General features: G+C 40.9%; 1 protein-coding gene across 7 annotated transcripts in view; it reads right to left on the reverse strand.

The window, feature by feature from the left end:
• FUT8 (fucosyltransferase 8) overlaps window positions 1-27,320 on the reverse strand; it is a 286,681-nt gene that overhangs the window by 58,207 nt on the left and 201,154 nt on the right. For all 7 annotated transcript variants that reach the window (XM_075532154.1, XM_075532149.1, XM_075532155.1 and 4 more), the window contains one exon: window positions 8,212-8,449. In XM_075532154.1, the coding sequence (XP_075388269.1) occupies window positions 8,212-8,449 (238 nt within the window). The remainder of the gene's footprint in view (window positions 1-8,211; window positions 8,450-27,320) is intronic.

Below are 27,320 nucleotides of genomic sequence, written 5' to 3' on the forward strand. Positions count from 1 at the left end.
GAGACTGGTCTCTCCTAATAACATGTCCGAAGGACAGAAGAAAAAGTCTCACCCTCCTCACTTCTAAGAAGCAGCGTAGCTATGTTAGGTAGCTTAGCCTAGGGAATTGGGAAGGCCATTTACACATGCCCAGGAGAGCCAGCAAAGGACAAAGCTGGATTTTCCCACCGGTGGGCGCAGATGGGCGTTACACCTGGAGCAGCCCACCTGGGCCAGGTGACTGCAATTCAGCCAATGGGATCGACCTGGGGTCGTTCACCATGCCTCCCCCGGGAACTCTTAAGAAGGCAAGAACCGAGAGGGAGAGGGTCTTGCTTGAGCGGTCTGGTCATCTTCGTGGGAGGAGAGAGATCCTTGCGTGACCTGGGGCAGTCTCTGCTAGGCCGCATGGTCAAAGGAATCCTAATGGGTGCCGTGTAAAACCTGAAACTTCTTCTCTTATTAAATTCATTTGGATCACAAGCCCGGCTTCGGCGTGAAATCTTTCTCACGCGGAGCCAAGGACTGAGGCTGAAATCTAGTCCCGGAGAGAGACCTTACAGTTACACACTTCATTTGGGAAGATTTGTTTGTTCTTTTGTTAGTCCATGGTACTTTCAGAATTCTTCACCAGTAACATAATTAAATGCATTAATTCATTTTTGGTCTTCCTTATTCAATGTCCATCTTTCACACATATATGAGGGGATTGAAAACATCATGGCTTGGCTCACACATACTCTAGTCCTAAAAGTAACATCCTTGCTTTTCAAAACTTTAAAGAGATTATGTGCAGCACATTTACCTGATGAAATGTGTTGTTTGATTTCTTGATTGCTGCTCCCATGAACATTATTAAGCAAGGTAAAATCCTTGACAACTTCTATTTAATTTAATTTTATTGGGGGCTCTTACACTTCTTATCACAATCCATACATATATCCATTGTGTCAAACACATCTGTATGTACATTGTTATCATCTTTTTAAAAACATTTTTTCTACTTGAGCCCTTAGTATCAGCTCCTCATTTTTCCCTCCCTCCTCACTCTCCCTCCCCATGTCCCCTTAATAATTTATAAATTCTTCTTTTTTCCCCCTAACCGCTGTTTCCCTTCACCCACTTTTTTGCTGTCTGTCCCCCTGGGAGGGGGCCCATACACTGATTATTGTGACCTGTTCCCCCTTGATGTTACCTATTGGTACGGTTGTGAAAAATTGGATTTTCTTTACATTATGTTGTAACCCATATTGAAGACTGAAACCCCTGAACTTCATCAGCAAGTGTTTCAAATCCTCTTCATTCAGCAAGCAAGGTTGTGTCACCTACGCAGCAAAGGTTTCTCATAAGCCTTCCTCAACAACGATGCCATGTTTTTCTTCATATAGTCCAGCGTCTCAGATTATTTGCTCAGCTCCAGACTGAAGTAGTATGATGAGAGGATAAACTCTGATACACACTTTTCCTGATTTTCAACCACCCTGTTGTTTGGGCTGGGTCCGGACTAGGCAGACCCCCATCACCTCTCTGGCTCCTCAGGAAGATAGAACCTCAAGGCCCCATTTCCAGGTCCTCAGGAGGATAAATGACCTATTGAAGTATGCATTTTCTGCCCCAACATTCCAAGGAGCTTATCTCTCCAGACCAAGATTGTTCAGCCCCTGTTCCACCACTCCAGGGAGTAGGTTGGCAAACAACAAAGGCACTTCCCATAGATCACATCCTGACTCAAGGTCCTGCAGCTGCAAGCAAAAAGTCTCCCTTCTTGTTGTCAACGTCTACCTCCCTAGCTCGACCCCTATATATCTCCCACCGCCTCACCGACAAACTGCGACTTCCCTGACCTAACTCACTGGGTTGGGGAACTCGTCCGGGGGTTTTCCCTCACGTTAATAAAGCCTCTCTATACATCTCATTCCTGATGGAGCTTTATCTCCTTCTGCGCCTCTGTCTCCAATGTCTCCTCATGGTGCCCGAGACCCAGGTACGGCAGGAGGGGCCTCTCTCTGGCCGGTGCACAGCCCATCCTCCGCTTCCACGGACCTCTGAGGCCTGTCGAGTAAGTGCTTCTCTGTCTGCAGTTCTGTGAAGGTTCATTCTGTCTTGATTGTCTCTCTGGACACTGAGGGCCAGCAAACTCATGTGGGAACTTGGGTCCACAAAGGCTGAACAGCCGAAAAGCAAGTAAGCTAGGAAGATGGATGCGGCTCCGCTGGCGGGTACCCTGGTACCAAGGGGAGCTGGAAATAACTGCCCTTCCTCGCAAAGGGTGCAACGATAAGGTCAGTTTCTCGTGTCCAACTATCCTTTGTGTCTATACTCCTCCCCCTCATGTGGCCTTCAGTCCTTTATCTCTGTGTCTGCTTCCTGGGATTCCTGCCGGTGACAGGGCTGCTGGCACTGGGCCTGGCAGTCACTGCACCTTGACTGGACTAGAGCTCAGAGGGTGAGTCTGAGCTTCATCTGTTTGCCTGTGTGCTTTTGTCTGCTGTGCCTGCTCTAAGTCTGCTTTCTCCTTTCCACCCAGAGCAAGACCTTGGACTGTCCTCTATTCAGCCGGCCACAAAGCCAGGCCCCTCCCCTCCCTAGCTTCCAGTGGAGTCTTTCACTGTCACTCTCACCCAAGGTCCCTGTCTGCTGGTTAAAGCCTCCATCAGGGAACCTCCCTGTTCCAGGGAGTCCTGGACTCTCCCACTGGGCCCCTAGCTCTGACCAGGCCACCTCCTAACTGACGGGTGCGGATGGGGACCAGGATAAGTCCTTCTCCTCTGCCCGCACCCCCTGCAGTTTAGGACTCCATGGGAAGCACTCTCTCCAGGCCTCCCAGGGACAGTCCCTTGGGATGCCTGTTGGCTAAACTGGGCCTGGCTCCAGACATTTGTCCTAAATGTCTGTTCTTTTTCTGTAACCAAGTGTGGCCACAATACAAATTGGACAATGGATCGCACTGGTCAGAAAATGGGACTTTCAATTTCAATATTCTCTGCAATCTTGACAACTTCTGTCACCAAATCCAAAAATGGTCTGAGGTTCCATAAGTTCAGGCGTTCTTCCTCCGTTCTCCTTCTTTGTGTGCCTCCTGCCACCCAGCCCAAGTCCTCCTGGTCCTATCACCTGTGGTGGCCTCTCCCAAACGCCCGTTACCTCCTGCTGCCACTCAGACCAACCTTGCCCCTTCTGACTCCCTCTAGGCATTGCCCCTCCCTCTTACCATCCTCCACCCTACTCCCTACCATCTTCTGTAAACCCAGAGCCTACTCTGGGCCTCTCCCCAGCCCTTGCAACTCCCTCACCGCCAGCCTCCCTCAGTCCCTCAACCCCTCAACCTCCACTGTAGCTCCCTCAACCTCAGCCTCCCCAACCCTCTCCTGCCCGCCTATCCTCCTGTTGCTTCCCACACCAGGTCACACCACCTTTGCCTACTCCATGAAGTGGCTGGGTGGAAGGCCCCGTCAGGGTCCATGCTACGTTCTCCCTCACAGATTTCTCCCAAATAGAAAAATGCCTGGGGACTTTTTCTAATGATCCCACTACCTACATTAAAGAGTTCTGATACATCACCCAAGCTTTTGACTTAACCTGGCACGCCACCATATGGAAGTAGTGGGGATTTCTGACTACCGAAAGGTCCCCCATTGTAAATGGTAACTTAATAGCCAATCTCTTACAGGCTCTCCTGTTGCTGGCAAAAGCAGCCATCATCCATTGCAGAGGACATCAAACTGATAACTCTGGTCACACAGGGCAACAATAAGGCAGATGCTACTGCCAGGAACCTCATCGCTAACCCTGCCAGCCTGGCTCCAATTCTCTACTTCACTATCCCTGATGTATCACCCTTTTACATACCCCAAGAAGAAGCTACCCTCACCCAAAAGGGAGGGAAGAAAACTCCAGAGGAGTGGGCAGTCCTCCACAGACAAATAGCATTACCCACGCAGCAAGCGGGCAGTCTTGTACGTCAGATACACTCCTCATTACTCACAGGACCTCGGGCCCTATCCCAGTTCCTACAGTCCATATTTGACCACCCTAGGCTGACTCAGCTCATTCAGAATGTAAGTTCCTCCTGTTCCACATGCAAGGAGCTCTCACACGGAGAATCTCCACTCACCAACAACGTGGTCCCCTGCCCGGCCGGGACTGGCAAGTTGACTTCACGCATGTGCCTAAACACAAACGTTTTAGATTCCTCCTCACACTAGCAGATACCTTAACAGGATGGGTCGAAGCCTTCCCCACCAAGCGAGAAACAGCGGACACGGTCACTGACACGCTACTAACCCAAGTCATTCCAAGGTTTGGCCTCCCCAACTCCATACAATCAGAGAGCGGGCCCTATTTCACATCCCAGATCACACAGCAAGTCTCGGTCTCCTTAGACATCAAATGGCATCTACATGTCCCGTGCAGGCCTTGATCTTCTGGAGAGGTTGAGAAAATGAATGGGATTATAAAATATCATCTGTCTAAGCTGTCCCTTGAACTTCGCCGCTCATGGGTGGACTTACTGCCCCTTGTCTTAACTCAAATTTGAGCTACCCCTCCCTCTCCTTCCTTTTTAAGCCTGTTTGAACTTCTATACGGCAGGCCCTTTCTAGTCAATCACAACCTACCAACCCAAACACCCCACTGGCAAACTATTTACCTTTTCTTTCTCTTTTAAGGAAACTGCGCCAGGAGCACGCAGACCGGTATCTTTCCACCCCTGATCCTGTACAACCTAACCTGCCAGTGATCAATCTGGGGGATTCTGTCCTGCTGAAGGAACTCCACCTGCAGCCTTTACAGCCCAAGTGGACAGGACCACACACTGTCGTCCTCACAACTCCCAGCACAAAGTCCTTGGGGATCCTAACTGAGACCACCTCGCCAGAGTAAAGCTAGCCCCACATGCCAGTCATACCCATATGCAACTCAAGTAGTGGGGCCCACTACCCTACGGCTTCTTTGGGTACCTCCTACTTATAGCTAATGTACACTCTGATGTCACCCCACCCATACAAAATTCTATCCCCAGCTGTGGTAGGGTTTTTTTGTGCCAGCATGGCTCCCTGAGGAACATGAGGGTGGAGTCTAGTCTGTCAATCAGGTTGCAGTTTGATTGGAGGGTAATTGAGATAGCTAGCTTGATAGAGGCCGGCCCCTCTGCTTTCCTCTTCCTGTTGACAAGCCGCACGGAGCTGCACTGAGATGTGCAAGGGCCCTGGAGAGACTCCCACTGTCACTGGATCCACAAGATTGTGCATCCACTGGCCTGTGATCTGCCTGCATTTGGCATCCTTGCATGTGCTGCATGACTCTGAAGAATCGGACTTATGGGATAATATCAGACTTATGGACTTGATCTGGACTGGGATGTTTTCTTGATATCCAATTACTCCTTGATATAAAGCTCTTTCTTATATATATATGAGTGTCCCTGGATTTATTTCTCTAGTCAACCCAGCCTAATGCACCAGCTTTGTTTCTATCATCATTGTAGCATGTAGGCAAGGTCAAACTATACACTACATTTGACAAATCTACCAAAATCAACTTTTATTTCCTTATTAACTGACTACCATTTAAAAGGTTCCCACTCCCTAGTGACAGTGGAAAACAAAGAGCCTTGTCCTTCTCTGGCTATATAATTCCATAATCACTTGAAACTGAACTAAGTCTATGAATGAAAAAGTTATTTATGGGAAGCCTGGCAGAGTTCCTTTTCCCACCTGAGAAATTTAACATATTCTTAACCCTGAAATCTTCTCTGTTCTTAAAAATCCCACTGCCATTGAGTCAATTCCAACTCATATTGACCCTACAGGGCAGGATAGAACGACCGCATAGTGTAATCGTTACCATAAAAATGACAGCCAAGGGCATCGTGCTTTTTAAAGTAGAGGGAGGATGAAAGAGATGAGGAACTTCAAACATGAATTGACGCAGTGACCGCAACCGTGTGCTCAAAGAAAAGGCCGACTTTACGGATGGTACAGGGCTGGGTACCGTTTTGTTCTAATGCGCACAGGGTCACGGTGGCCGGGAACACGCAGCGGCACCTAGCCACAGCCATCTTGACCGTAGCAGATGGCCACGCCTTTCTCCTGCAGAGCCGATGGCGGGTTTACATCGCACACTCTCCCGTTAGCAGCTTAAAGCTGAAAACATACAGCCACCTGGAGGCCTGTTAGCGCTGGCGGTAAACGGATGACCGTTATCAGTGGAACCTCCCAACCAAAGCTAAACTTAATTATAGATTGGGACTAAACTCAGTTCCAGATTAAGAGGTTCACTTTAAAATCTAAAGTGAGTTTCAAAGTAAAACTGTTGAATAAAAGAACATACTTCTAAATTATACTAAGGAAGAAAAATAATCACATTAGAAGATCCTTTTAATCTATATATTCCCTTTAGATAGCAATTCTTAAGTATTTTACAGAAATTACCCAATTAAGTTTCTTGACACTTCTGTGAAGAGTTGGGTATTATTTGACTTTTTTTTTCTAAAAGTGGAAAAGGAAACAAAGGAACTAAAGTTATTCACTTTTCCAATGGCAATCTCCCAATCTCAAGTACAGTGCTTTAATTTTTGAGAAAAAGGGCCCAGTCACATATGAGAAGTATATCAACTGAAATGGCTTCATCTTTATTTTCTTTTAAAATGTTTTATTGTGAATTAACGTATCCATTGCAGTCCCCTGGATACACGCTCACTGAATCTGTGTTTCCCCTGTGTTTCCATTTCTCCTTCTTCCTGAACCCTCTGGGTTTTGTCATTGGATAAATGCTGCCTTTTTAATCTTATGTGGTTGGTTATTCTAACACGGGGTAAGTTCAGTTCCAATGCTGAAGGATGACTAGAGGCTATAGTCTTTGGTGTTCCACCCACTTTTATCCAGCCAGTAACCAATGCCTCAGCTTGTTTTGTTTTGAAGGGGAGAAATAGTTTGACTTCTCACAAGTTATGAGTGTAGAGACAGTAAGTTTACTATCTTCAAATAACAACTTCCTTAATTCAATATCTAGCATACTGCAGGCACCACTACATATTTGCTGAAGGTTAAAAAATGATTAAAACTATTAACAATAGCTAGTGATGATTACATTGATTCTGAAGGGGAAAGCCCTGGCAATCTGTTCATAAAGATTCCAGCCAATAAAGCCCTACTGGGCACTTCTACCAGTCATACAGAGTAGCTATGAGTCACAATCAACCTGATGCCATAAAAAAACATTAAGAAAGCATTGTAAACTTATAAATCAGGTGGTATGTCAAATGTATTACATATATGCATGACTCAACTGAATCCTAACAATAATTCAATTAAGAAAATTAATTATTACTCCTAATTTTATGGATGAGAAAATTGAGGCCTGGGGTAAGTAACTTGCCCAAGAATAAAAAGTGACAAAGCCAAGATTTTAACACATGTAGTTCAACTTTAAATTTTCAGTAAAGATCATCAGTAAAGAAATAGCAATAGATTAGTTGCCTTCAAATTGACAAAGACTCACAGTGACCCTACAGGACAGGGAACAGTGTTCCAAATCTGTAATCTTCATGGAAGCAGACAGCAACAATTTTTTCTCCCGTAGAGATGCTAATGGGTTAAAGCAGCTGCTGATTACCTTTGGCTAGCAGCTGACCACATAACCACTGTACCTGCCATCAAAGCCCTTTACTCATATCAACTGATTGCTGAATTAAATGAAATGAAAAGCACATAAACAAGTGAGGCGCTACTGATCTCATTTGTAAAATAAAGACAGGGTTATCCACATAGTCTAGTCTCAGTGATTGTCAAAGAATGGTCTCAGAACCTGGGCACTTTCTCAGAAATGCAAATTCTCAGACCACACCCAGATCTACGGAATCAGAAAACGGTGTTTGAACAAGTCATCCAGGTGAATTTCATGAATGTTAAAGTTTGAGAACAACTGTCCTACCTTATGGGACACAATTATGGAAATCATATGAGCTCAATAATGTGAACGCATAAAAAATGGAATGGTGGTATTATCACTGTCATGATTACAATATTAAACTACATGCCCTGAAAGGACTATGATTTAGTTAAGCCCAAATCAAAAAGAGCATGAAAAACAAAACATATCATAAAATACACTTAAATGTTGTTCTCCTAGATGTTAGCGCTACAATACATGCTCGTCATAAATGCATAGGAGAAGGAGACTAGCATTTGAAAATGTGGTCATGCAGCCATTCTGACAGCACAGGCTTCTTACCTGACCAGTGTCCAGTGGAGGTGCCAGATCTGTCTGTGCATGTCTCACTTACAGGCCTAAACACAGTCTCCCATCCACCAGTAGCATACCGCCAATTCTGAGACTCCAAGATGAGCGTTCTCTGGGTGCCATAGGCAATCATGAAGCAGTAGACCACGTGATGGAGCTGACAGCCATAGCCACAGCCTTTGTTAATATTACACACTAGCTTCCTTGCTTTGCTGCAGTCCTTGGGGTTCTGGTATGGAAGAAGCAAAATGAAGGTGAACATAAGCTGTACAGAGAGGCTAAATTCTCTTTACTGGTGACAAGTGTCCAAAACCATCTAACAAATTAGATCAGTTCAGAGTAACTCTTCTTCCTTGTTTTTTTAAATCATTTTATTGGGGGCTCGTACAACTCTTATCACAATCCATCCATCCATCCATTGTATCAAGCACATTTGTACATTTGTTGCCATCATCATTCTCAAAACATTTGACTTCTACTTGAACCCTTGGTATCAGCTCCTCATTTTTCCCTTCCCTTCCCACTTCCCCTCTCTTATGAACCCTTGATGATTTATAAATTATTGTTTTGTCATATCTTACCCAGTCTGACATCTCCCTTCACCCATTTTTAAGTTGTCCATCCCCCTGGGAGGAAGTTATATGTAGATCCTTGTAATCGGTTCCTCCCTTCCACCCCACCCTCCTTCTGCCCTCCCAGTATTGCCACTCTCAGCACTAGTCCTGAAGGGATCATCTGTCCTGGACCAGAGTAACTCTTAACAAGCACCCCCCCCCCCAAAGATCACCCCAGTTTTAAAGACTGGATTTCAATGAATCCAATGAAAATGTTAAGTATATACTTAGGGAGATGTCAACAAAAAAGAAGTTACTTTGGAATCTTCACTAAATATAAAATTAAGCAATTACCTTTTTGGTCTCTATTTTATTCCAAACTATTTTATTAGGAGCTAATACAGACATCATACCACCATTCCATAGTTCAATCACATCAAGCAGTATTGTCTCTTCAATATTCTCTGTCTGATAATCAAGTTATTCCTCCCATCCCTCAATTATGATTAGAAGGAAATCACTGGCGACTTACTCCCTGTATACATCCTGCATATGTATTTTAGGTTTCCACTGTCATCCATAGCCTTCTCTACACCAGAATCTCACAATTTAAGCCCTGAAACTATTCCCTCCTTCCGCTTTGGATTATATGTTACAATCCTTGGGTCATGAATATTGATGTGCTTCTTCCATGTGAACTCCGTTGATGTGATCTCACTTAGAGGGCTGCATGTTTGGAGACAAGCCTTTAAGACCTCAGACACTATTCTTCTTGATAGCCAGGCACCATCTAATTTCTTCACCACACTTTGCACCCATATCTTCTACGTTTGCTTTATAAGGGTGAGTATTGAGCAGGGCCATGTCATAAGAACTAGTTGTCCTTAGACTAGTACTAGGAGTAAGTGCATGGTCAAAATCCATTCCTGAATCTGTTTTTATCTTTGTTTCACCTGCCTCTGACTCACCCGAGAGACATCCTTGATAACTTGTGGTAGAGAATCTTATCTATCATCTCCCTAGAGCTTATCTGTTTATAATGTCATCAATTAGTCCAGGGTACTAATTTTTAAAATACTAATGAGAAAGGGGGAGTGAATAAGTGCTCAATATGTAGGCTAACTACATATCATTTGTTCACTTGAACAGAATAAATCCTTATGTAACTGAATGCTATTTGCACAAATAATGAGAGGGGGTGAATAGGCTAACTTACAGTAACATTCACTGACAATGTCAGTCACAGGTGTGCCAAAATAATATATATTAAAACAGCAAGTAGGGCATTGAAATACTAAGTAAACATTGACCCACCTGCCTACAGTTCAATAATCTTGGTAGAGCTATCTTCAGCTTCTTCAAACAACATGTAATTTCAGTCTTAAAGTTCTAAGTTACAGGTGTGTGTGAAGTTGAGTTCAGTTCACCAAGTGGGGTTTCTGCATTAAATCCCTCTGGTATGGATCGTGTTATGTGCCTGGAAGATCCAGGATTAGATGTCCACTGTTCTATGGCACAGGGACTGGGTCCCCAGAAAGCCGCTACGTGTTTAACTGTTCTCAGAACACATCAATGTGATCACCTCTGAATTCAAAGTTGCAGAACTGAGGTCTTTGGGAGGAATGAAACAGCATATTTCAGGAGGGTTCCAGCGTTCTAAGCTTTCCTTTCCTAACCAAACTCAAATTGTCTTAGAGGGAAAACTGTAATTCAACCACCAGGTCCAACTGACTCCAGAGTTTTACATGTCACAGACAAACTCGACTTGATCGTCATGGAAGTAAAAGCCGTTGCGGAAAAGAATACCTGAATTAAATTTATTGCTAACATCTGCCATAAGACTTAAACAAAATCAAAACCACAATCTTGACAAGAGCTATGAACAATTTTCACAATTGTACGAAGAACATATTACATATTGGCTATCTTAAGAACATCTCAATCAAAATTTTAATCAGAAAGTTCATGTTTCTAATTGTATAATTTGTCATTAAGCCAGCGAGTGCTTCACTATCTAACAGTGGGGGCAGTAGTTACCTAATGTGAGAATTTCTGTTTTTGTGTTGTGTTTCAATTTCAATTCTGCTCAGATTTTCATAGGCTGTTGCTAAATATCCCTAAGCATCTCTGTCCGTCAAATATAACTCTTCTTTGACAAAGGTTTTGTAGCCTGAGTTTTTCAAGCCTTGCCTCAAAGGGAAAGACTGGATGAACCGAATCTTTCCTCTCAGAGCAGGAATTGAAGTAGCCAGTTATCAATTTATCTGCAAGTGGTCACCCCAAACCTACAACCATTTTCCACAGATAGCATCTTTGAAGTAGAACCCTGAAAACAAAAAGCAGAGATGACGCAGCTGAAGAGCGATGGCGAGAGAAACAATGGAGAGGGAAAATGCAACACGGAAACCTTCCTCTTCACCTGTGTCACGGCAGGTTCTTTTACTTTTTATCTAGTCTAAGGGATACTATCATGAACCTCAGAGAGAGTCGGAGTCTTTATGAATCCAAGGGCAAAACACCACAGTGAAACTCAGTAAGATTTGGTCACTGTTGTTCCCTCAATCCAGTACGAGTGTTGTGGACAATTTTCACCTAAGACTTTAAACCCAAGGCAAACTACTGAGGAATAAGCATCCCCAGTCCAGCTGCAACGGCCACATCAAATCTGGAGGCCCACAATAGGGTGACGTCACATAGGCACTGCAGAGCTACAGAATTACTTTCTGTGTAAGATCAAACGAGGGTCTGGAGACTCAATAATGTTCTAAGGCTGATCCAAAGTTTTACTATTAACTGGCAACTGAAGGAACCAATAAAGTACATTGATATTTATCAGTTATTTCATGACTTGTGAGACATGTAGCACTTATCTTTAAAATACCTATGAATTAAAAAGAAAGCATCTTTTATATACTTTTAATAAATGTTTTGTTTTAGAATACTTTTCAAATATACATAATTATTACAAAGATAGTAAAATTCTCATGTACCTCACAACTAATTTTTTCCATTATTAATATGCTGTATCATCTTTTTATTTGTTTTTGTTTGAAAGAACAAAAAGTGAAGGAACATAATAGTTGAAGTGATTGGCCTGCAGTTTGGAAGTTATACATTTTTGGTTTTTTTACTGTGCTTTGAAGGAAGAGTTTAATCATACTCCAAAACTTTGAGCCCAGGATATAAGAACCTAAGAGAAGAGAAGGCAATTACTAAAATGAGGCCTAATTCAAACAGCTCAGTGTGCTTCAAATCAAGCTGAAGAAAGAATATATTAATTATTTGTACGTCATAGGCAACACAGAGATTAGAAGAAAACTCACAGTGCTTGGTCCTTTTGTTTCATAAAGAGAAAGTTGTACATACACAAGGCAGACAGTAGTAAAATAAAACACTTTTTGGCAGGTCAATAGTATACAAAACAGTGAAGATCTTCAACGCTGCAGCTCAATTTAGCTCCAAAATAACACTAAAAAAATCAGCAGCATTCAAATAATCTTGTTGATAAAAATAACAAAAAAAGATTAACAGTGAGAAAAAGTATGTGTGCCCATAACACAAATTAGATTTCTAAAAACAAGCTGATATTTCGAAGATAAAGAGAATGTTTTTTTGTTTTTTAAAATCGGCATCTCTTTGACATAGATAGGGATTTATTCTGCTGGAAAGCATTTTTTTTTGGTTACTAACATCTTCTATTTATTCATTAATAAAAAGTGCATAGAACAAGTCCTTTATCCCAATCCAAGTAGTCAGGAAAATATTAACAAGAAACCCTAGATGGCACAGGCATGATTTGTTTGGCATGATTCAAACATTTGAAAACAGCAATTAACATTTAGTCTATCACATGGCCATTTTTGCTTGTAACAAAGTTATCCTGATGGAAAGAAACTTTATAGAAAACCCTTACTCTAATCTAAGTCTTTGTATCCACCATTATTTTAACAAAGGGTTAAACTAGCAACAAATTGAAGGAGATTTTTGGGAGTTTGTAAAAAAGGACACAGAGCTATAGCCATAGACAGATAAGACAGATACAGATAGACAGTTGGCTTGAATTAAATTGTGCTCGTCCAAAACATTTGCCAAATTGACTGGATCAGGCAGTTATGTAATGATACAATATTGAAGTTAGGCGATCACCACCCAAGATGTGATCTGATGGGGAAAAAACACCAGTAAAAAGGATAAAGAGTGAGACACAATACCCTTAATCCTGTCACAGCCCTGATCCCATTACCATCCAAATAACAGTCCTGATTTGGTATAAACTCCAGGGAGTTTCCCTGGAGTGTGCCAGGTAACACTTTTTATTGTTCAAGAAATAAAAGGAGAGAGAAATAGGAGAGGGATCTACTGCCACTACGAAAGAAGAGCCAAGAATGGAGCACATCCTTTGGACAAAGAGGCCCCGCAATGATGAATCTCCTAGTCCAGGGAAAGATTGATACCAAAATACATGGAAATATTCAGGGAATGGCTGGCTATTGAAAGAGACAGGGACCTTCCCGAGTCAGCAGGGTGAGTGCCTTCACCGGGAGCATCTGAATATGGAGGCCTAGCCTCTTAATCTGCCCCACAGGGTCCCTGTGGTTACAGTCGACTTGGTGGTATTGAGTTTGGTTTTGGAGGGTTTTGCTCACATCTAAGTTCAGGTTAAAGCTGAACAAAATTAAAAGAAGTACAAGAGAGTCAGAATCTTGAGTACATCCCACCTGAATTTCAAGAAGAGACTTGACAAACTGACAGCAGGCCTGGTGAGCTCTGGGATGAGAGCAAGGAGGTCATTCATGAAGAAAGCAAACGGTTGCTAAAAAGACAAGCAGGAAAAAATCAAAATGGACGTCAGAAGAGACTAGGAAGCTTGTTCTTCATCACAGAAAAGCGAAGGCAAATGGAAGACATGAGGTCAAAGAACCGAACAGAAAACTTCAAAGAGCAGCTCAAGAAGACAAAGTGTAAAGGAGTATAATGGAATGTGAAAAGACCTAGAGTTAGAAACACAAAAAAGCTTAACTGCCTTAGCATAGCTTTAATAGAAAGAACTCAAGCAAAAATTCAGGTCAGTCCAAGGAGAACATACTGAATGACATCGGAAGCAGGAAAAGAACACAGAGTCAGTGTATCAAAAAGAACTAGTCAATATTCATTTCCTATCAAAAGGTAGCCTATGGGCAACAACCCCTGGTGCTGAGGAAAGAAGTCTAAGCTACACTGAAGGCATTACAAACACAAGGCTCCAGAAGCTGTCAGAATACCAAGGGAAATGCTTCCACAAGTTGATACAGCCCTCGAAGCACTCGCTCATCTCTGCCAAGAGATTCGGATGCCACTTACACAGCCGACTGACTGGAGGAGATCTGTATTTACACCCCTTTCCACAGAAAGGGGACCCAGCAGAATGCTCAAACTGCAGAATCAAATCCCTGATATCACATCCACGTAAAATTTCTCTCAACGTCATCCAACGATGGTTGTAGCAGTATAGTGACAGGGAGCTACCAGAAATTCAGGTTAGATTGAGGAGAGGATGTGACACAAGAGATAGCATTGCTGGTGTCAGCTGGATCTTGGCTGAAAACAAAGACTGACACAAATATATTTATTTGCATTTTATTGACTACGCCTAGGCACCCGACTCTGTGGATCATAACAAATTAGGGGAAGCCTTGAGAGAAATGGAAAGTCTAGAACACTTCATTAAGCTGATGCCGACCTTATATACCAAGATGAAGAAGCAGTTATGGGAACAGAACAAAAGAATATTGCATAGTCTAAAATCAGGGAAATGTGTGTGCCAGGGTTGTGTCCTTACACCATACTTGTTCAATTTGAATGCTGAGCAAATAATTAGGGAAGCTGGAGTATATGAAGAATGTGGCATCAGAATTGGAGGAAGGCTTATTAACAACCTGTGATATGCAGATGATACAACTTTGCTTGCTGATGCTTGAAGTGTGGACTTGAAACACTTGCTGATAAAGACTGCAGCATTTGGTGTGGATTACAACCCAAAGCAAAGAAGACAAAATCCTCACAAATGGACAAATAGGTAACATCACGATAAATGACGAAAAGATTGAAGTTATTAAGGATTTCATCTTGTTTGGATCCACAATTAAGGCTTATGGAAGCAGAGATAAAAAGATATGTTGCACCGGGTAAATTTGCTTCATGAGATCTCTTTAAAGTGTTAAAAAGCAAGGGGCTTCCTTTGAAGACTAAGCTGTGACTGACATAAGCTATGGGATTTTCCATGGCCTCATAAGCATGTGAAATTTGGACACTGAGTAAAAGATACAAAAGAACAATCAGCATATTTCAATTGTGTGCTTGTGAAGAGCATTTAAAGTACCACGGGCTGCCAAAAGAACAGATAAATCTGCGTGGAAGAAATACAGTCACAACGTTCCTTACCAAGACTCCTGTAATTTGATATGTTGTCAGGAGAGATCAGTTCTTGGAGGACATGCTTCATAAAGTAGAGGGGCAGGCAAAAAAGGCAAGACCCACACAAGATCTATTGACACAATGGCTACAAGAATGGGCTCCACCATAAGAACAATTGGGATATTGGGACAGACAGGGTTTAGTTCTGCTGTACAGAGAGTAGCGATGATGGGAACTAACTCGATGGCATTAAGACCCCTGGGTACTTTAAACCTTTGGGCTCAACTATTGACACAAAGGTTCATGGCTCCAACCCACCAGAGGCACCATGGGAGAAAGGCTAGTAATCACTTTCACAAAGTTGTAACTGACTCGATGGCAACCTGTTTAGTTCAAAATAAAGCTACAATATAGTGGTTAAGAACTTGGGTTTAGAAGTCAGATTGTTCTAGGTTTAAGTACTTCACCTGGTAATTACTAGCTATCTAACCTTGAGAAGTTACTTTGTTACTCTAAGCTTCAATTTCCTATGTGTAAACTAAAGACAACACCACCATTTTATGTAATCATAAGAATTACATGAGATAATGTGCAACATATAGCAATGCTCCATAAACAATATTATTATTATATTTAAGAGAAAGACTAAAGCAGTGGTTCCCAACCTTCCTAATGCCCCAACCCTTTAATACAGTTCCTCATGTGGTGGTGACCCCCAACCATAAAATATTTTTGTTACTACTTCATAACTGTAATTTTGCTACTGTTATGAATCATAATGTAAATATCTGATATGCAGGATGTATTTTCATTGTTACAAACTGAAAATAATTAAAGCAGAGTGATTAATCACAAAACAATATGTAATTATACATTGTGAAATATTTATTTGTAATTACAAATAAATGAAATTTTGTCTTGAAGCATGGTGTAGCATGGGTAGGAGTCTTCATGCCACGTACTCTTATGTGGGCATGTGGGTGGGCCCGTCTGGAGACAGATAGATGAGCCGTGTCTTGGTTCCTAAGACCAGGGGAAATATGTGTTTTCCGATGGTTTTAGGCAACCCCTGTGAAAAGGTCATTTGACCCTAAAAGGGGTCATGGCCCACAGGTTGAGAACCACTGGGCTATAGCCATCTATAACTATTCTAAGATTATGTAGGTTAGGATTATGAGACAAGACTTCGTTTACATGTACCAATTTGTATGCAATCTGATTTTGATAACTGACAATTGACACTAAAGATATAATAAAAATGAAATCTGCCACTACCTCTCATGGTCATGGAGTTGATGGTGACACACAGTGAGTGACCCTTTAGGAGAAGGCAGAACTGCCCCTGTGACTTTCTGGGACGCTAATTGTTTACAGAAGTGGAAAGCCCTGTCTTTCACTCAAAGTGGTTGGTAGTTTCAAACTGCAGAACTTTCAGATCACAGGGATAACCATAGGGATGAAAACATTCCCCGTGGGATAGATGGTGGGCTGCTTGCTAACTGCTAGGCCAGTCGTTCAAACCCATCTGCCACTCTGAGGGAGAAAGATGAGCCTATCTGCTCCAATAGGAAGTTACAGTCTTGGAACAGACTTGATGGCAGTGGATTTTGTTTTTAGTAATGATTTTAACCTCCTCTAAATTGCTGTTAAGGAGTCTTGGTGGCACAGTGGTTAAGTACTGGGCTGCTAGCTATAAGGTCAGCAGTTTGAAACCACCAGTTGCTGCATAGGAAATACACAAGGCTTTCTACTCCTGTAAAGAACTGAAGTCTTAGAAACCCACAGGGGCGGTTCTACCCTGTCCTAAGGAGTGCTCTGAGTCAGAACTGACTCATTGGCAGTTAGGTTTGGGTTGGGTTTTGCTTTTGCAGTTGCTATGAGTGGGAATCGACTTGATGGCAGTGAGTGGGAGATTCTACAAAAACAAGAAACCACTCTGTAATATATTAAGGAGTGAAGGTGTCACTTTGAAGAGTACGGTGTTCAGGACCCAAGCCTGGCATTGCAACACCTTATAGACATGTGAAAGTTGGACAATGAATGCATAGGGAGACCAAAGAAGAATTGCATTTGATTTATAGTGTAGGCAAAAATATTGAAAGTAACCACACACTACCAGAAGAACAAATCTGTCCTAGAGAAAGTACAGTCAGTGTATGGTCCTCAGAAGTGAAGATGACAAGAAGTAGTCTCACGTACTTTGAGCATGTTGCCAGGAGGAACAGTTCTTAGAAAAAGACATCGTTTGGAGAAGTAGAGGATGAGAGATAAAAAGGGAAACCCTCAACAGAACAGACCGAGGCAGAGCTGCAGAGGGGAGCCCTGCAACGTCAGCACAACTGTGGGATGGCGCCGGCTGCGTGGTGTCTCCTTCCGCTGTACGCAGAGTCGCTTTGAGGAGGACCTGACTCAGGCATCAAGCAACCGGGCAGAAGGGAGTCTCTAGCTGCTCAAACAGTTAAGAACTTGGCTGCTGAATGAAAGGTTGGTGGCATGAGTGCACCCAGATTTGCAACTTATTTTTGAAAAACCAGGATTAAGACCCCTATGGAGCACCGTTCCAACACACACAGTGTTGCCACATGGTGGAAGGGACTTCATGGCAACCAGAGAGGTAAAGAATCTGGCAGAATTTGTTTACATTATAATAACTAATAAAAAGACATAAATCTTTAACATAGTGGTAGACAAAAAATAATAATTCTTCCTCTGGAAGGTGGCCACAGCTCAGATGGGCGGTGATATAAACAAAAGACAAAAGACAAAGTCAATACAACGTGACTGATTTAATACTCTTAAGGATAATTATACAGGTACTAAGCTATTTAGTAAATACTAAGGCTGATACCTGTTCAAAGTATTTTTATGTTTCCATCTAGTTTCGGCTACTATTTTGCGTGTCAACACAGGTCTGTGTGTTACTAATAGAGATTAAAGCAATTATGCATAGCCTAACTCTCTAGCCAGTTAACACCAGTGTCAATGAGCATAGGCTTCTAAGCAGACCTATGAAGTACTTTGCACAGTATCTTCATATGCATTTCTTCACTTTACAACAACCAGCAGTACAAAAAGAACACACTAAATAATAGTGTAGCTTTATAAAGAAAAGTATTCCGATATCAACTCATACCTATTCACAATAAAAAGGAAAAAACAAAAAGTGAAAACCCCATATATCCAAAATAACTTGATTTATATCAAGCAAGAATTAAGGTCTCTAGGTATATTGTTCAAATCCTTATATTCCAACATGATGCCTTGAATACAAGATTCAGCAAAAAGCATAAGCTCAGAACATGTATCTTGTGTTGCCAAGTAAACAACGGACTGTTAATCACAAGGTGAGCAGTTCAAATACATCAACTGCTCTGCAGAGGAAAAAATGAAGCTATCAGTTCCTATGAAGATTTACAGCCTCAGAAACCCTATTGGGTTACTATGAATTGACACTGACTTGAGGGCAGTGGGTTTAGTTTTTTGGTCTTAAAAGCAGAACCCAGGGAGAAATGTCCAGCTTCTCTCTCCAAGAACTTTCTTTCTATTTGGAAGAGTTAAGCGATAGAAAGGGGCCAGGTAAAATAAATTTGGGGGTGCTCTTACTCTGACCACAGTACTACACACTTAAAAAAAAAAAAGATTTGTAACATCTAGCTTTGTGTTGGTAATAAAGAAGTGACTCATTAACGGTGTCCTTAAAGCATTTCATTATATTGGATCTTATTTCTCTAAAATTATTTTTTAAACCACAGCAGGAAAGATAATGAAGTAAATAAGAGAATGAAGTAAGTATTGCAGGGTGGTAATTAAAATGAAGATTCTTGGAATAATTAATAATCATGAAAAAGAAAGTTAAAAGTTTTCTTATTTTTAAAAGTCACGACTGGAAATTATTGTTTTTAACATATTAAATGAGGATATTTTCTTTTAAAAACATCATTTTATTAGGGGATTCATACATTCATTGCTCTCACCATTCTCAAAGCATTTGCTCTCCAGTTAAGCCCCTGGCATCATCGCCTCATTTTCCCCCGTCCCTCCCCACTACCCCCTCCCTCATGAGTCCTTGATAATTTGTCATATCTTGCACTGTCCGATGTCTCCCTTCACCCAATGATATGATTTTTTATTCTTTGATGCCTGATAACTGATCCCTTCGGCACCTCGTGAGTGACTGGCTGGTGTGTTCTTCCATGTGGGCTTTGTTGCTTCTGAGCTAGATGGCTGCTTGTTTACCCCAAGTTTTTAAGGCTCCAGATGCTATATCTTTTGATAGCCGGGCACCATCAGCTACCATCAGATTTCTTCACCACATTTTCTTAGGCACCTGCTGTGTCTTCAGTAATTATGTCAGGAAGGTGAGCATCATGGAATGCCAATTTAATAGAACCAAGTATTCTTGCATTGAGGGAGTACTTGAGTGGAGGCCCAATGTCCATCTGCTACCTTAATACTAAATCTATACATATATACACACAGATCTATTTCCACATCCTCATATAAAAATATATTTACATATGTGCATGCCTGTATTTAGACCTCTATAAATGCCCTTTACCTCCCAGCTCTTTCCGCTGTTCCCTTTTACTTTTAAATGAGGATATTTTCTAGCAAAGTTAAGACACTCTCAAGACAGCCTCAACTCCTCTAGCACAGAACAATCTGTGGCAAGAGTAAAAGCAACATAATAGTTCAGCTTCACATAGGCCATCAAGGCTTCAGGAAATCAATTTTCCTTTACTCTGTGAAATTTAAGTGTAAAAACTTAATGGAGAGATGATATCATGGCATGATTTTTATAGATTGTTAACTTGTTAAAGGCAGATTGTTACCTTACAGTTATACAAGGAAAAAGCTTATTTGGTAAGTAAACCAATCATTGACTTACTTAAAATGCATTAAACTTTTGCTCTTTGCTTAGAAGTTTCTAGCATGCTTTATAGCCATATTTTTAAAAGGTGAAATTCTAAAAATCCAGTAGAAATCAACAGACAAATGCATGGTCTTTCTCCTACTTTAAGGTATTTTGTCATCTCTGAGGAAATCTCTACCTCAGGTGCACGACATGTGTACACTAGAAGACACATAGCAATACTGTCTGCTCCTCGACAGGTCACACAGAAAGGCACAAGAGAAAGGAGTTGCATCCAGATCAATTCTTTCACTGCCGCAATATAATGTGATCAAAGTTCACTGAAGAAAGCTATACTGGGAGCAAAAGTAAAGGTATAGGGAGAAACAGATTCTGCCAATCGTACACAAATCCATAGACACATTTCCTCAAATGGCTTCATGTTTTCTCCATAAGTGCATAGTCTGAACCATAAATCTCAGAAACCGTTTAACAGGTGAGATTAATAATAATATGCTAAAAAATTAAGGAGCAAATAGCTTCAATCTTTTGGTTAGTTGCTGTGGTAGTTTTTTGTGCTGACATGACTCCAGTAGGAACATGTGGGCAGAGTGTAGTCTGTCAATTGGGTTGCAGCTTGATCGGAAAGCTACTGAGATCAATGGCTTTCTCTGCTTCACCTTCTTGCTGTCAAGTCACTCGCAGTGCCACTCTGAGATGAGCCAGAGTCCTGTGATGAACTGCACCATTGGATCCATGGGACTCTGCCCCCACCAGCCTGTGCTCTTTCTGCACTCTGCATCATTGCATGTGGCTGCGTGAGTCTGAAGAGGGGCTTATAGGCTACTATCAGACTTATGGACTTGATCTGGACTGGACAGGGATGTGTTCTTAATATACAATTCCTTCTTGATATAAAGCTTTTTCTTACACATATATGAGGGTCTCTGGATGTGTTTTTCTAGTCAACCCACTCTAACACAGTGATGAAGAGATTAATCACAGCACCACCTGGGCAGAGTATGAGAGAAATGCTCAGCTTGGTGTTAAAATTTCCTCCACCTTTATATAAAGTTGATCAGAACTCAATACAAGCCATGCTACCATTCTAAATTAAATCCTCTCTGTTACTATAATGCATATCCTTATGTTCTGTTCCTTTAAGAACATAAGAATAAAATTTTCTTTTAACAATTATTAAAATATACCATAAATAGATATTACATGCTAACTCCAAGGTCAGCAGTTTCAACTGCCCGCCGCTCCTTGGGAGAAAAATGAGATTTTCTATTCTCATAAAACCGTTAGTCTCAAAAACTTACATAAGAACAGTTCTACTCTGTCCTATTACAGGGTCACTATGAGTCAGAATTGACTCAGTGGCAGTGAGTAAGTATATATTACATGCATGAAATACACCATTAGGAGACAAGCATTCATAGAACATACATGTTCAACTGAGTAGTGAAGGAATAAACACATGTTTAAGGCATCAAACAGCTTACTTAACACAAGTCATATTAGCAATATCTCAATTCTGTCCCTGATCACATCCTTCCCCTCAAGAGAGGAAACATTTCTTCTCTGAGTGTCTTCATATTTTCTCCATAAGCATATAGCCTGGTCTGTAGGGCTAAAAAGTTTAACTGGTAAGGTTAACAATAATATGCTAAGGAAATTAAGGTAAATCTTTACAGGACAGGCTGCTTCATCTTTCTATAGTTGCCTTAAAAGTTCCCATTATGTATATTAAGAACCCATCAAGACAATGTTAATCTCACAAACTATAAACTCCAACAGGCTTTCAATAAGACAGAGGAATATGGAGTTAAAACATAATACTACAGCACTACAATTTTTGAGGCCCCTCATACATCTTATATATAGATGGAAATATAAGACTTATTTGCTGAAAAGAATCCTAGTACTAAAAGCTTAAAGAGATCACTCCAAGTCTGTAGGGGATGTAGGAGGGATGCTCTCTATAAAAGCTTCCCCTGAGTGTTCAGATTTACTTCCCTCTTTAGCCATTGCTTAAAGGACAAGGATAACGTATTCTAGATTCTTTTCCTGCACAGCCAAACAAGTGACAGAGCTTCAGAAAGCTCATGGAAAAACGGAATGATAAAATAATGAAAATTTCCACGAACTTTTTGAAGCCCTCTCTATTCTGCCTCCATGGCACATTATAGAAACTCCTCAATTTCTGATGCTTCTTGCAGCTTCAAGGTAGCCTGTATCCTATTAACCCTCTCACTTCTAAACCCAACATATCTAGCCAGTTTAAACTTCAAAGAAAGAAAAATGGAGATAAAAATCAAAATAAAGCAAGTAACAAAATGAACAGACAAAAAAAATCTACCCACCCTAGGAAAATCTGAGCAAGAGGAATTTCCAAAGTCACAGGGCTATTTTACTGGCAGATTATTAACTGGAACAATTCTAGATATCTTTTGACATGCTTCACTTTGATGGAAGAAATGGTGTGTGTGTGTGTGTGTGTACACAAGCACATAAACAAGTTCAGTTTTGGCAGGTTATATATTTGTTTAACAATGGAAAAATGCACATGTCAAAGGAATAGACAGGAGCGAAAGAAGCAAAAGCTAAGGGAAGGACATGGAATAACTGAGAGAAAACAGTAAGAAGCAATGGTGAAATTAATGATCTGGCTCTATTTGTTCTGTGCTGTCAGGGACTCCCTAACTTCTCCACAAGGAATATTCTATGGCTTCCTTTCCCATCTGTAAATTTCTGGGTATGAAAACTACTTGTGGTAGCATGGCTATGGCCCAGATATGCCATTAGAACTTTATTGTAAAGCAAAAGAAAATTATGAACTGAAAAAGGCGGCTGCCAAGCCTCACTTCCTTTCCACCTAGGATAGTTAGTTTTCTGAGTCGTCCTGGCTGAGCACGAGCCTCGGTGCTTTGGCAGATAACACTGGAATGGCTGCTGTTCCATAACACAGTGGAATTCAGGACAGAGCATGACAGGACAAGGACCTTCCGTCACGTGATAAGATATGACTAATCGAGCAGTTGAAATAGGAGTTTCCTTGGGGGTGTGGTCTCCCTTCAGAATATAAACGGATGTTCTAGAAGAACTTGAACACTCTGTTTTGACCCTGCAGCCTTTTCATTGCCTGTCTTAAGGATCTTTGCATGTAAACCTGCAGAAGTCACTGGTCTGACACCAAACCTATGCAGGAGTCTAGTCTGCCAGCTCACAATTGCATGAGCATATAGTTTGAATGGAGTCTCCCTTTCACTCTCTCAGTAGCTATTCAATCATACATCACACATGCACACGTTTCACTGGTTTTACTCCTCTAGAGAACTAAATCTAAGACACCACTTCCATAATACAAGAAAATGAAGAAAAGTCAATGGGAAACTGATTTCATGAATACAGTTTCTTCCTCTGAAGAAACCTGGTATTATTTAGAGTGAATCAGGATTTAGTCTCAACATTTAAGCAGATGTCCTTTTGTAGTACAATGTTTCAGCCTTTGTACCATTCTTTACTCTATCTAAGATCACTGTACTCTTACTGAAACAATAGTGGCCAAAGTCTGCGACAGAGTAGGCCATATATTCCTGGATCCTTATTTAGTTTTCATATCGAGTCCTATGATCTCACTAGCAAAATGTCTAGATTCATAAATACAATCGTTTGATGTAGAGGTTTCAGCAGGAAGTAGACAAAGGTATGGGTAGGTATATACCCAGAGAGTTGATAACTTTCAAATACTGCCAAAAGCTTATATATAGGGGAAAGAACAGGAGGAGGAAGTAAAGGGATTGCTACTAGTACCAACTACTATCTAGTTCATTCTGACACATTTTAACCCTATAGGACAGGGTAGAACTGCTTCCTTGAGGTTCCAGGATGTCAGGGGAGCCAGCCCCTAACAAGTCATCACAGGCCCGGCAGGCCCAATTGTACAGCAATAACAAGTAAAGATTATTTTTATATCCCACACCAGGAAGAAGACTGTCACATCTGTTCTCCATGGAGCGACTGCTGGGATTGAACTGCTGACCTTTATGTTAACAGTCGAATGTGTAACTCACTGTTCCATCAGGACTCAAAGGAGAATCATCAACCTCAAAAATGAAACTCACTGCCAATCCATTGATGGTGACTCATAGAAACCCTATAGAACAGTGTAGAACTGCCCTGTGTGAGTTTCCAAGACTGTAACTCTTTACAGGACCAGAGCGCTCTGTCTTTCTCCCATGGAGTCGCTTGTGGTGTCAAACGCTGACCTCACAGCACAATGAGCAACCACTATATTATCAGAACTCCTCAAAGGAGAATATAAAGCAAAACTACTCAAGAATCTTTCCCATAACTGTGCATGCTAGAGTGGGCAAACTTTTATGGTACAGAGACAGAGAGTAAATATTTCTGGCTCTGAAATTACAGGAATTTGTTATTGTAGCCTGAAAGCAGTTATAGACAATACTTTTACAAACAAAAAAGCTTGATTATTTTCCAACTAAATTTTATTTTCACAAATTAAGTAGGCTGTTGAATTTGTATATATAAATATATATATATATATATATATATATATATATATATATATATATATATATATAGAGAGAGAGAGAGAGAGAGAGAGAGAGAGAGAGTGTCTTTGTGCAAGTGAAAGTTTTAAAACAGTCATAATAAGTGGGCTGAATATGCTGGGAGGCTGGTAGTTTACCGATCCTCATCTGGGCCAATAAATATTGTAAACCTAGGGTGCCCAAAAGGAAAAGGAACATCAGACAAAGGTGAGCAGGAATAGATGCTCCCCGAGGCAATCACCTGCAAGCTGTTCCACTCTGTATTCTAGTTTGATACAACTTCTGATTTACTTTTTAATTTTTTTAACCATTAGTGAAACAGATTTAATTCCTCAATAAATCTAAGGAGATCCTCTGGTGCCCCAATTCCTTTGTATTCTCATTAATCATTATCATCCTAGTGTCCTAGATAGCAAAAGCCGAGCTCATCTTTCTCACTACATTTACTTACTTCATAAATATATTTTATATTTTCCAGAATACTACTATTATATATTAAACAAAATACCAAACTGGATGTGGGGGGGTGATATTTATTTCTCATATCTAGCCGGAAAGGAATACCATAAATGTAATGGACAGGCATGGACATTTGTACTCTGTTGAATATTTCTACTCTGAAAAATCAAGCTTACTACCCATAGAGGTATAGATACTTATCTGAGTTTTCATCTACCTAGTCTATGTTTTCATACCATTAAACAGTTCAACTGTTCATAATCTACCTCTTGACTACTGTTATGATGTAATACAAAGTTAATGACTTTCCAAACATACAATTCTCAGAAGATTTCCATATTACCAATCTTATTTTCTTTAGGCTTGGTCATTCCTGGGGAAAGGGATGGGGCAAGTTTAAATTCTCTATTGACCTTTAAAAATGTTTGTGTTTTTTAAGTTCAAAACCATTTAATACTGATGAAGAAAAAGAGCATCGTAAGTGGAAACCTTATACATAAGCAGACTTCACACTTCATGGTTCTGATTCACTTAGCCATGTAAAAGTTATATTCAAGTTCCCGTGTTACATGAGAAATTTCATCCTTTACTGTTTTTTCAGCAAGCTCCCATGCTATCAGTGTCAGACAGAGGAAAAAGAAGATGTAGCTTTGTTTGTATTAAAATTGGTTCTGGAACATATCTAATCCTCCACCTTCATCAAAGCACCAGGAAAGTAAACAAAATGAATCCCCATACTGCTTGTTAGTGGTGAAAACACAGGCTTGAAATTAAGACTCGTCTTCTGCCAAGCTCCTGCATGGAATTATATTGCTTTCAGGCTTACAGACGACACAACCCAATCTAAATACAAATATGCATTGATTTGTGACCAGTCAGCAACGTCTGGGCATGAACACATGAGTATACTCTTGACTAGTCAGCAAAGTGCCAGGCCCCGATGTAAATCTTTCTAAGCCTCAAGTTACTCTTCTGCAACCTGCCTCATGGAATGACATTGTTTAATACATACCATACAGAAAGTGCTCTGAAATGGCAACTCACACATATTCTTCGTTTTTCATATACTTGAAGAATAAGAAATATTCTCCTTCATTTAACCTTCCCAACTAAGAGAATTAATGGGGCCTTGAGATATTTGCCTGTTTTAACATTTATTTTCAAAACAATTTGATCTCACCTGGAGCCTAGGATTACATTAACATACTGAATGTGCATTTATAGAGAAATCCACCAAACCTCTCAGATTCTGAAGTGATATGAGCTATCCAAGTCCCATATAGCACCTCCTGATAAATGTAGATAATAACTGATATTTTAGAATTAAGGTCAAATTAATTATTCTATTACACATAATACATCCAAGTACTTTTTAGAAGAGCTACCACAGTACTTAGGGTATTGGTAGTTCGGTGGTAGAATTCTCACCTTCCAATCAGAAAACCTGGCTTTGATAATCGTGAATGTACCTCTATATAGCCACCACTTGTCTTCCCAGGAAACTTGCATGTTGCGATGATACTGACTCGCTTTTAGCAGATGTTCCAGGCTAAGAATAGAGGCCTGGTGATCCACTTTCAAATAGCAGCCAATAAAAACCCTGTGAATCACAACAGGTCAATGTTCGACCAATTATGGAGGATGACATCGGGCCAGGCAGTATTTTGCTCTGTCTTGCATGGGTTGCCATTGGCAGGGAACACCCGCCACCACTAGAACACTGCCATCAAGGTGTCAATTATACCAGCTTTCTAGGATCAGAGTGTATATATATTTTCATTGTGCTTGTAGCAAATGTTGTATTTATCACTAACTAATTTCTAAGAATTCCTTTGTCTTTAGAGTCTCAGTAACAGCCCCATCGCAGAGCAATTCGTTCTTATGACACGGTTCTACTCAATATTTGCCCTCGAGACCATCACTGAAGAGTTGGGTGATACCACAAAGTGTGGGGAAGAATCAGATGGTATCTGGCTATCAGATGGAAAAGTGTTTGGGGTCTTAAAGGCTTTTTATTTTTAAACAAGCAGCCATCTAAATGAGGCATCAACTAAATCCACAGGGAAGAAGCACATCAACCTGTCTGATTCAAGGATTGCAAACAACATAATCCAAGTCTGAAGGAACAGTATCAGAGTTTACATTCTGAACATCTGGTTTGCAGAAGGCTATGAATGTCAGTAGATGCCAAAAATCCATTTGCAGGATCCACATGCGAATTAAGTGTTGTAGTTACATCATCTCCTGTCAACTTGAGGGTTTTAA

The sequence above is a fragment of the Tenrec ecaudatus genome, chromosome 14, assembly GCF_050624435.1.
Source record: "Tenrec ecaudatus isolate mTenEca1 chromosome 14, mTenEca1.hap1, whole genome shotgun sequence".
Classification (NCBI taxonomy): domain Eukaryota; kingdom Metazoa; phylum Chordata; class Mammalia; order Afrosoricida; family Tenrecidae; genus Tenrec; species Tenrec ecaudatus.